This window comes from Varanus komodoensis, unplaced genomic scaffold (genome assembly GCF_004798865.1).
Source record: "Varanus komodoensis strain SLA01 unplaced genomic scaffold, ASM479886v1 scaffold8, whole genome shotgun sequence".
Lineage (NCBI taxonomy): Eukaryota > Metazoa > Chordata > Lepidosauria > Squamata > Varanidae > Varanus > Varanus komodoensis.
The window spans coordinates 18,177,941-18,189,988 of record NW_025336481.1 but is presented as its reverse complement, the minus strand read 5'-3'; the positions used below and the strand labels follow the sequence as shown (position 1 = coordinate 18,189,988).

The 12,048-nt window shown below is 42.2% G+C and overlaps 1 protein-coding gene across 2 annotated transcripts in view; it reads right to left on the bottom strand.

Moving 5' to 3' along the window:
• The window catches only part of EP300 (E1A binding protein p300), a 99,909-nt gene extending 92,721 nt beyond the window's left edge, over nucleotides 1–7,188 (bottom strand). For both annotated transcript variants that reach the window (XM_044455829.1, XM_044455830.1), the window contains exon 1: nucleotides 7,051–7,188. In XM_044455829.1, coding sequence (XP_044311764.1) covers nucleotides 7,051–7,144 — 94 coding nt within the window. In that variant the 5' untranslated portion in view covers nucleotides 7,145–7,188. The remainder of the gene's footprint in view (nucleotides 1–7,050) is intronic.
• Between the last annotated feature and the right edge of the window lie 4,860 nt (nucleotides 7,189–12,048).

The following is a 12,048-nucleotide window of genomic DNA, read 5'->3' as shown; positions in this document are numbered from 1 at the left end:
AAATAACCACTACCTTTTAAAAGATTACATGTTATATATTGATTTTCACTTACTGTCAGTCATCTTGGGAACCTCTCATCAATCAGAAAAATGGTATATAAATATTTTAAAGAAAAATGCAGATTTTGGATGTCAGTAATTATGAAAATTGCACATATTCTTTCAAGGGTAGTATCCAACAGGGCTTTTTCACTGGTTCTACTGCACTTGGTAAAGAGCAGTTTATACAATAGAGGTTTCAAATTTCTACAACTAACCTCAAGACATGAGCAAAAATACACATTTTCAGATCAGGGTGTGTCAGCAGAGGTTTCTTCTGTGAGAAACCTTTCAGAAAACTAGTGTTCATTCAATCTGAGTTGAATGCAAGCAGTTGCTTCTGCAAGCACATAAGTACAACAGGATGCTACCCAAATATTATAATCTGACTTTTTCCCAATATTTCTATTTTGAACACAATTCCAGTTACAGAAGCTACATGTCATGGTTCTTTGCTCTACTACTTATAATTACTCTATACATTTGCAGAAATATGCATGTGCACTTGCACAATCCCATTTATTTGTGCATTTATTATATTTATACTGCTTTTTTACACAAGGAGCCCATGGTATGATGCCCATAATCCTACTCCTTATCTGTATGAGCCTCACAGCAGCCCTGTGCAGTAGGTTAAACTGAAACTCAACTGACCCAAATTCACCCAGTGAGCTTCACGAGTGGAAAATACAACCTGAAGCACCCAAGTCCCTGTCCAACATTCTAACCACTACACCACTCTAACAGCCTCTATTCTCTAAAAACAAACAACACAATGGATCTTACTGTGCAATCCTAGGCATATCTAAGCACATGCAACTGTGACTGCTTCAGGATTCAAAGTAAGTGTGTTTAAGACCATACTAGGGTCAGCTTCAGATTTGAATGGACCCTTGGCGAAGTGCCCTCTGGACTCCTTTGCAAGGATACCTGGTAGCAGAAGTTGGCAGGCAACCATTTAAAAACTACCATTTAAAGTTCCCCAGAATGCCCTAGAAATAATCCAAATGTCTGATATAGCACTATACCTGCATTGCAGATTTTTGTTTAGAACGCTACAGCAATCATTTTTCCTGAAGACTAAACAGTGCTATCATTTTGCAAAACAAATCATTCAATGGTACAGCAACAAAATCCATACAGACTTCTGGTCAAATTCTCCTTCTCAGAAGATTGATACTTAAGATATAATATGCAACACAAACAGCTCTGATGCAAAGGTGAAATACAATTTATACAGGTACACTTGATTTTATGCATTAAAATATTAAATGCTTAAGGTTCCAAGAATAAGTTTTATTATAAAAGTTTTACATAAAAACTCTTTAATATAATTGCTGCTCAAATATAAAATTAAATTGCTTAGGAGATTCTGTTGAACTTCTTTTTCAAGCTACTCATTTAGTTTGGATCCATATCCAAGCTGATTAGCTTTTGTTCTATGTGATTTTATTGGCAGTTTTTTCCCTGAAGAACAGTCTTAAGCATAACATACCAGCGTAATGCCAATTGTTTGGAAATATGTATCTTAAGAATTTCTCTTCTAACTTACTCCTTCATAAAATACACCATCCTTAAGTTGTTCAACACTATTCTAATCCTGCTTATTGGGAAGCAAGGCCCTCCTATTTCAGTTGTACTTATTCCCAAGTATATCCTTACAGAATTGTAGACTTCTGGTTAGACAGAATGTTGACTCTCAGGTCTCCATTTGTTGGAATGTGGATGCAGTAGACCATCCCTGCTGGAAGTTGAGAATGGGTAAGTTTTCTAATTCTTCCTTCCCCTAAGATACCATGTTACACAACATTCTGAAGGATCCCCTCACAATTCTCCAAAGCTGATTTTTGGTTGCATAGAAGACTACAAGGGGGACTCCACATTAATCCCCTCCACTCTACCCATGGATTCATTCAATTCATTGAGTTGCATTCAACACAACTCCAGAGCAAACTCTGAGTAACCTTGTGTATTGTCTATTAAGTACTTCACACTGGCTGCAATCCAGAGAGATTCATACATACAGAACAATGGACCATCTAGCCTTCTATGCAATTAAATTACATTTTTCAAGTCCCCAGATTGGAGGACAGAAAGAAATGTGGATATCAAAACTACGTATAGAAAGATTAGGTAAGCTATTTTTAAACACCTATATCCCAACTGAAGTTTGTTGTAGATGACAGAAAGGAGGGCAGACTGTGGATGGAAGAAAAATCTTATGCACCACAAATTCTCTCTGGGTCACAAGTCTACAGTCAGTTGTTTTAAAGGCTAATGGGACCAAACCTAGGCACTCTTATTTTGTGCCTTAAAAACAAAAATTAGAGGTCTTGGGAACAAAGACCTAAAAGTTGCTTTAATTTTCAAATTTAAATATATGTCTCAATTTATAAGCAGCTGTTCTAAAACTCAAACTCAATTTTCAAGTAATTATTTTTGAAATGTCTTAGGAAGAGCATTTCATTCTTCTGACATAAAGGAATTAAATAGCTTCTGTATGATTCTTTGTTGGGATACTATGAATATTGCTACTGAAATTGATTGTGAAACTATTATTTGTAAAAAGCTTTTTAAAAATGATTACTATATTTATATGCTGTCTTTTCACCCCTCTTCCATAGGACTTCAGACAGCTTATATGGTTCTTCTCTCCAGTTTATCCTCATAACAACCCTATGTGGTAGATGAGGTTGAGAGTCAGTTACTAGTCCTATGTATTACTTGCTACTCACCTAGGGCAAGTAACAAATGCTTCAGGAGAGTATCTGAACAGACTTCCTCAGGGTGCACTCTTCTATCCTTGGAGTAACCTTGGTGATTTAGCTTTAAGATAGGAAACAAAGGTTGTATAAGGTGCTGTACACTCCTCCCAATTTCTATGGTAAGGGCAATTTATTCTGAAGAGCCAAGGACAGTCAAATGTGCAGCTAGAAACATCGCTTTCAGATCCCTAAAACAGGAATAATCCACCAGTGGATTGTTATTCAATTCATCTCTATGTTCAACTACCTGTTGTGAGGAAAAAAACCAAATACCTTGCCACCACTCCCCTAGTATACCTCAAAGCAAAGTAAGAATGTGTTTCTGCAGGAGCAGGAGGAATGAGCAGTACAGAAATTGGTTTCCACTAATAATTATCCCAAGTCCTCACTCAAGGGAAATGCCAGCACTGGCAATAAGAGGTGAGGGAAAGCGAAATAAACAAACGCTTCCTATTCTGAAGACCCTATTCTGAAGACTGTTATATGGTCTATAGTCCATTAGGTAACCTGACATTATACAAAACACTGTAGTATGCACAAACTATTAACTTATAGTATTTTTTCCATCCACATTTCTCACAGAATGACTGCATCCCAGCTGTGAAATTACACAAAAGTCAGCTGGAAAAAATAGAAAAGTAAAATAGTCATTGTTCTTTTGTAACCTTAATAAGTTTGATTTGTGCAATTTTCAGAAACAAATTGTTAACATGATTTAAGTCCCCCCACCACAAATTAAGAAGCTACAGACCTCTGGCAAGTTAAGTTTCAAATACAGTATCAGAATATTCATTCCAAGTGATGGAAGCATATTTTACCTGTTACAAAAATGTAATCTGAACATGACAAGATTTAGATTAGATAGATATTTGGAATTATGATTCTCATCTTCAAATTTGGTCCAGAGAGCTTTGACTACTGGGCAGTATAGAAATACAATTAATAATTATACATGTCCATTTGTGTCCATTGCTCTATTTACAATAAGGCTAATCAGATTAATTGCTGGGATCCCAAGGGCCCTGCAACTAATTCTACCTATTAAAGGAGCACTAATTCTATCATTTCAAATAGAAGATTCCTCCTCACTCATGCCAAAACCTATCAAAACTGAGAGCATTTTCAAACATTTGGAGAAAGAGGCAGGCAAAAAAATAGACTATCCCATCAAGCATGCTCAAAGCCATCAAGTTATATCCAAATCAGCTCTTCTGATCCTGAACTGTGGGTTGCCAAGCTGTTTTTAGTTCATATTGTGAATATTAGTATTTTTCTACTTATATTTATAAATACATCTTTAGTAACAAATTAAGCAAGGTGACTTAAACAATTTGTTTCTGAAAAAAGTGTTTATAAACATTCTAGCATCAAACTCAAAAGCAGCCACTCTCTTACCAACAGACAACGAGCTTCAACTGTAAGCCCCTCACTATCTTTGCACCTTGTTATCCAGCACACAATATTTTAATGCATCTAAAGAATTTCTAGTCTTCAGACATATGCTACATATTTCTACACATATACTATTTACAGAAATCCAACTCAAAAGCAAGCTTGTATGTTCACAAGAACTCAGGCACTCTAGTGTATAATTTGACAAACACCAATGTATGAAATAAGATGCTCTGATAAGAAATTGCACAATACAATCAACTTTTTAGATGTAATATTCTTGCCTTTTTATTCTTTGCATGATTGTATTAAATGCTTTAGTTCTGTATTTCCTGCTAAGTTCCATACAATAATAGACTTGGTTATAATAGAAAACATGTCACAGCCCTATACAATATTGCTGACATTTGTTGGAAAAAAAGGCAGAAGCACTATGTTCAAAAATGCGTCAATATAAACCATGTGCAAATTTTATATAATGGCATTGCTGTTTCATACAGATATAAAAGTGTAGCAACATTTATCAATAAATCTTGCTGTAATGACAGTTCCTAGAGACACAGTTGAATCTGTTTGACATTTTTCCAGACCTCCCCAAAAAGAGCTTAGCATTTACATGAAATGTTTTACAGTTGTATATGCCCTTCAAGTTTCTGATAAACATGTTGTGATTTACCAAAGCAAGCCCAAAAAGTGAAGCAGCTCAGGATTCTAACAGCTAGAAAGAGATGCACCACTGTGACGCAGCATTATGGGAAAGAGGTTATTTGTTTGAGAAATAAGCTTTACTACTATACCACATGTTAAGTCATTTAAAAAATGAATTCTCAACATAACTACGTTCTGAGCAAGATAACAATTATCTCTGCATATTCCAAAAATGAAATTTGTCTGTACAATATAGCCCTAGAATATACTACTACTAGAAATTAAACCTAGCTAGTCCTGACAGTAGCACATTGAGTGTTTCAGATATTTTTTCCAAATGTTGTAAGTATAATAATTTAACTTAGCCATATCTCCTGCTGACTGGTAATGCAATGAAAGAACTCAGTCAAAGTAGATATTACTACCATTTACTAAAAAAGTCAGGACCATGAGGTAGCAATCACCTTAGAAATGTAACTATAATCACTATCATAAACTCAGTTTGGTTTAGTGTACTTCTGAACTAAACTGGAAGCCAAAAGAGGGAATAGTTTACTGTTACTATAGAAGGACACAACTGAAATTGCTTTTTGAAGACTAACTAGGCAATGCAATGTAATCAATTTCTCATAGATAATGCAATCCTAAACACACCGGTAAGTACAATGCACAGAATACAATAGATCTTACTCCTGAGTAAATGTGCACAAGTCCACATTGACTTGAACTGCAATCTTGTCTACTCAGAAGCATCAGTGAATTAAATGGAAATTACTCTCAAGTTAAATATGCATAAGGCTGCAACCTTAGGAGACCTTATTACATCTTTTCATTCTGACTACAGAGAAAGGGACAATGATATGATAGGAATCTAAATACTGTTCTATGGCATAGTTCTGAGAAAGTAGTTCACTCTTCATTATCTATCTTCCAAAACAGGAAAGCAGGGTTTGGTCCTACTATTAACATGGAACCTGTTGATTTTCAAACAAGTGTAGCACCCCAATATTGTAACTAATGCTGCATGGTATGAAATGGTCTCCAAGTTGCTAACTTCCTGAAGACCGATACAAATGTAAGCACTGCTCAGCACTGAATACTTATACAAGAAGAAATCTAAATTATCCTAGTCTATCCACTACTAAGAACAAACATACTTACTGTTGTCTATTGAACAAACTGAACCATTTTCCCCAATCCATTTTATACACAGTACAACAAACTAAATAAATAACACTGGCTGCCATCAGTAATCACAATGGTAAAAGTAAGGCTGAAGAAAGATTCAATTCTTCTTTCCTGCTAAAATTAGTTTTAAGAACTATTACATAGATTGATTACACCCTCAGGAAAGTAATATCAAAATTACCCTTCATCTAGCCAGCTTCTTTCTCCAATGCTATAGTTCTTTGAACTTCCAAGACAAACAGTCAACATTAGTTACCAAATGAACACCTGTAACTTGCATCCCTAATTCCGAAGGAGCTTTAGTGTTTCCAGGCAAACTGACTGACCCTTTAAAAAAAAACCCCACTATTAAAATGTAGACATGATAGCAAAGAATGCTTGTGCTGTACTTCACAAATTCGGCTAGACTATATGGGAATTTCAGACATTTTGGTCTCAGCAGAGAAGCAGAAGATACCAATTAAAAAGAAAAAACATTAACAGGGTTCACATTGCTCTTTTCCAACAGTAATCTGGTGAAGCAATTCAACACAAGTGTCAGTATGAACCCTAACCACCAAGAGTAACAACATTATATTCTTCACATCCAACAATTTGAGGAAATGTAACAAATAGTAGAGGAAATAATAACTAATCAAAATATTGGTAAGATAAAGAAGTGATTTGGAGACTGAATGCTCTGCTTTAAGACAGAGGATAAATTAAGAAACTGCATCCACACAAAGATAATTATTTGTACAATGGTTTACACTACAGAAATGCAATTTACATAGGTTCCCAGTGCGGCAAACGGTCAAGCAGCAACACAGACATGCTTCCAGACTCTTCAAAGAAATAAAGGACAACAGCAATTAAACATCCAAGGCAATATAAACAAGTACAGAGAAAAAGTGGGTACACAGAAAGGTAAGAGGAAACCCTGTAAAATGGTAGCGTGCAACAGACTAGGCAAAAACGAGACAACCAAAAGATAACCGAAGAAGCCCATATACAGAGAAGTAAAATGAGGGAGACTGACCTGTGCCATCGCTTGCAGAGACAGAGAGAGCCGGTGAGGAGAGTTTAGGCCTCTTGGCTGAAGGCGGGCCCGACTCCACCACATTCTCGGCCATTTTTAATTCTTTTTACACAAACAGAGCCCAAATTGAAAGATGGGGATCCTCAATGCCGTCAACCTTCTTACTGGATCCGGAATCAAACGAACAACAGTGTGAGAAAGAACTGAAGAAAGGACAAAGTTCCTCTTTTTCTGCCCCTGGGGGATCGGTCTCCGTTGGGTAGCAGCGACTACGGGGGAACAGAGATGGGAAACAGGGTGGGGAAAGCAGTCTTTTCTCCAGGCCACAGGGAAAAACAAGGATGAAGAGAGCAGGGCAACCCCTTTCCAAAAAACAATTAAGAGGGCTTGATGGATTTGGAAATCGAATTAAATCCGGTTGTGGGGCTGTTGCTGCTTCCTCGTCGCCACCAACACCACCATCTTCATCCTCCGGGGGGTCGTCGTCTTCTCCTCCTGCTGCCTCTTCGCCGCCGCCATCAACCTCTTCCTCCTCGGCGTCGTCCTCCTCCTCCTCATCGCCACAAGGAGGCGGGCGAAGGAGGAGAGGAGAAAAAAGGAGAAAGGATCGTTTTCCTCTGCTCGCAGTTCCTTCCCCCTCTTTCCAAAACCAACCAACAGAAGGGAAATGCCCACTGCTAGAGAAAAGGGGGCTGGGGAAGGGGGGTACAGAAGGAGAGTATCGAGGGTCCCCAAGTACCCCTGCGCTTTTCTCGCCAGTCACTAATGGCTGCAGAAAAGGGAGCCGTAAGGAGGAGGAGGAGGAGGAGGAGGATGAAGCTAAGTCCCAGGAGCCTCCGCTTCACATCTTGTTGTGCAGGAACAAGGAGGCGGAGGAAGGGTTGTTGTCCCGATGGAGGCAGCAGAGATCCTAGGATGGGGGCTGGAGAGGGTGGGCTTCAGGACTCGCGCCCCGCCACCCCCACCTTTTCTTCTTTTCTTTCTCTGTAGCAGGGTGCCCCCCTTCTGGTCAGACGAAGGGATCGATCCCAGAACAGCAGCAAGAGGAAGCGGCGATAGCTGCGGCCCCTCCCCCCTTCTCTCCGCCGCTTCCCCCTCCCCGGGGGATAAGGATGGATACGAGCGCTTGGTCTACGGAGCGGATAAGACTCTCATCGGAACCGGAGACGCGGTGCCTCAGGCGTTTCTGCAGCTGCTCCGTCTCATGTCCGCCATGTAGGACCAGGGGAAAAGGGGTGTCGAGAGAAGAAACGGCTCTCCAAATCGGAACGAGGCGGTCTCCTGACCCCGCGAAAGGGCTGTATAGCCAGGAAGGACTGTGGGTGGGGTCCACCCGGGGTCCCGAGTCTCTAGCCGAAGCCGGGAGTGCGTACTCCTCAACGGGCTGCGAGCTAGTGTAGTGGGTGTATCACGGAGGTTTCGGATTCTCTCAGGTCTGACCGGCCAGGGGCCCTGAGCTGCTGGAGGTCTCTGTCGTTGTTTCCCCCTCCCAGGCTCTGCCCGCCCAGCTCGGTCCCTCTCGTTCGCTCCCTCCCCTCAGTCGCTCACACACAAACAAAATGGCGGCTGTTGTTTCTTCGCTCTCCCGATTCCTCAGAGGGAAGCGAGCGGCCGCGGCCGGAAATGAGCCAAGAGAAAAAAGGGGCGTGGTCAAAGCAGAGGGCGGGGATGCACGCACATCGCACACACAATGGAACGCGGAGAGCTTAGGCGGGGGAAGAACCGGAGGCGGAGTCGCCTACGATCACGAGACTAGCTCAGCCACTCCGCTTGCGCTCCTTGAGCGATCCCTTCCGCAAACTCTCTCACCTCAGCTTCTTAAAGGGAAAGGTGAAACTTCGTTCCTCCGCCCTTACCATTTTTAGTCGGCGAAAATGTACCGCGGGGTTGTTGCTCGGAACAGCCTTATTGTAATCTGGGGGGCGGGGGCGAGCTTGTGTACCCTGGAACTGGCAGCGCCTCTACTGCGCATTGGAACCCCTGTGTACGAAGCGAGGCCCTCCTTTATTCCCTCATTTGCTGATACACAGACGCCGGTCCACACGTACAAACCTGGGAATTTCAAAGGTGGGGGGGTGGGAGAGCGGAAGTAAGCAGGACTTGGCCGGGCTTATACTGTAGTTTCTTTTGTATAATTAATATACATACACACAACTCTACGTGTAGGTGTACATATGGATAGTACATGAACATTAGCCATAATCTACGGTGGCATGAGGGAACAAAATAGTTCTACATCCTCAAGGTGGCGGTACAAAAGGTCTCTTATTGAACCCCCGATCTCGCACAATTCGGTATTCTGCTTTCACTGCCAGAATCCATGTCTTTTCCTCCTGAAGACGGGAAAGTCACGGAAGAAGGGGAAGGGGCTCTATTATGCGAAAAGACGCGGAGCAACGTTGTGCCTGAGTGAGAACGTGTTGCCTGTAATACTGCGAACCTGATTTTTAAGCGTTGCTTATGGTTTTGGCTTCGCACCGCGTTCATTTTTACAAGAATCACTCCAGTTGTATAAACACACGGAGCTGAAGTAATGTATAGAGAAGGAAAGGCCTCTGTCCTTCGAAATGTTGTTAAATGTAAACAAGATCCTGCTGCTGCAAACGCCCACGGGGAAACATTGGTTGAGCACTGTAGGGAATGAGAGGATTCCATCTTTTCCCTTCTCAATTTGAGAGATAAAGAGCCAACTCACACATTACATTTTTTTGGCCTTTTGATCTAGTAACATTGCCCGTGGGAATTTCATTACCTGAAACATTTGTAATGGTTCTGTACCATCAGTATGTTCATTCCTAGAAGGGTTTCCCTGAATCCACTTGAGCAAAAGACTTTGATAGCTAGTTCACCACAATGGTAGTTTTATTAAGAATAAACTAAAACAAAAGCAGAACATTCCACTTTGTGTATGATCAGCCTGGTTGTGGGCAGAAGAGGTAGGTTATATGTTGAAGTGATCCTGAATATTCATTAGAATGTTGTAACATGGCAAGATTGAACAAATTCAGACATCCATTTAATAAATTTGGCCTCCCCAGAGCCTATACTATATACCAACAGATCTGGAACTCAGAATATGGTCTGAAGGCACATAAGGAAACCACCATGTTAAAGCTACACAGATCCAGGGCTGGCCTAAGCTTGAAAGGGAGACCACCTGGAGCCGCATGTAGCCATCTCAAGTTCAATGATGGAAGAAAGGTGGGATAATAAAGAGAATAAAGAAAAGGACATGTTTACATAAGATAAATGCACTAGGTTCCCTCTGTGTGTGTCTTAGGGCCCTGTCTCCTAAGGCCACTCCTATTTGTAAAAAGGGATGTATGGACTAGAGAGAGGAAGGCATTTGATTTCAGGTTGGGAAAAAAAAAAACTCAGGCAGGAAGACTCAAAGGGGGCCAGCCGGAAGTGACACACATATGGGCAAAAAGCCAAGTAATCTAAGGGGATCAGAAGTATCAGCATTAATCACTGCCCTGTATTTTTATTTCAGCAAGTGTCCAAAGACAGCACTGTGGTGCAGCAGATGGCTTCCCAGAGATTCAGGGCTCCAGCCCTAGTGGGCCATCCCTTAACACCACCTCTAGCACCTGGGTTGCTAAAAAGAGCAGGAAGTTTTCTCCATCCTGTGCTGCTGTGCATCAAAGGACAGAAGAGTTGTAGAATATCACCATTGTCCCCCTTTCTCATCTTAGAAACACAGAAACATAGAAACAGAGCAAGTCAGAAGGGGCCTCCCGGGCCATCTAGTCTGACCTCCGGCACCAGCCGGCTCCGCTCACGACATGCCCACCATGTGGACGTTCAGCCTATCCTTGAACACCCGCACTGATGGGGCCTCAACAACTTCACATGGAATCCCATTCCACACCCTTGGGGTCCTAACTGTCAGGAAGTGCTTCCTGGCATTCAAATGGAACCTTGGCTCCCTGAGCTTTGCTCCATTGGAGCGCGTCCTGCCTTCCTCTGCAGGGGAGAACAGGTCTCTACCCATCTCCGTGTGACATCCCCTCACCTACCTGTATGTCGCCAACATATCCCCTCTGAGTCTCCTCCAGGCTGAAGAGACCCAGTTCCCTCAGTCTCGCCTCTTACCCCATCCCCTGCAAACCGGCCACCAACCTTGTGTCCCTACGTTGCACTGATTCTAACCTGGCTATATCCTTTCTGTAATGAGGGGCCCAAAACTGAGTACAATACTCCAGTTGTGGGCGCACCAGAGTCGTGTAGACTGGCAGTAATACCTCTCTTGATCTAGAAGCCACACTCCTGGCTATTCAACCAAGGGTGGCGTTCGCCCTCTTGACCACTGCATCACACTGCTGACTCATGTTTAGCCTGCAGTCAACCAGCACCCCGAGGTCCCTTTCACAAGTGCTGCTCTCCAGCCACTTGTCACCTAACCTGTATTTATGACAGCTATTACTATGCCCCAAGTGCAAGACCTTGCACTTATCCACATTGAACGCCATCCTGTTGTCTCCTGCCCACTTCCATAGTCTGTCCAGATCCTTTTGGATCTGGAGTACCTGTTCCTCAGTTGTGGCCACTGCTCCAGTTTTAGCATCGTCTGCGAATTTGATCAGCAGACTGTTCACCCCTTCTTCCATGTCGATAATGAAAAGATTAAACAGGATCGGCCCCAGGACAGAGCCTGGGGGGCCCCGCTCGTCACCGGCCGCCATCCCGATGATTCCCCGCTAATGGTTATCTTCTGCTTTCGGTCAGTCAACCATGCCCTAATCCACCGGACAGTGCTTTGGTGTATCCCAAAACTCCTCATTTGCTCCACCAAGATATCATGGGGCACTTTGTCAAAGGCCTTGCTGAAATCCAGGTATACCGCATCCACTGTATCCCCTCCATCTAGCCATCTCGAAACCTTGTCATAGAATTCCACAAGGTTTGTCTGGCAGGACCTGTTTTTGCGGAAGCCGTGTTGTGTGGCTGCCAGCCTCCCTTCCCTATCTAGTGATGCTAGATAGGGAAGGGAGGCTG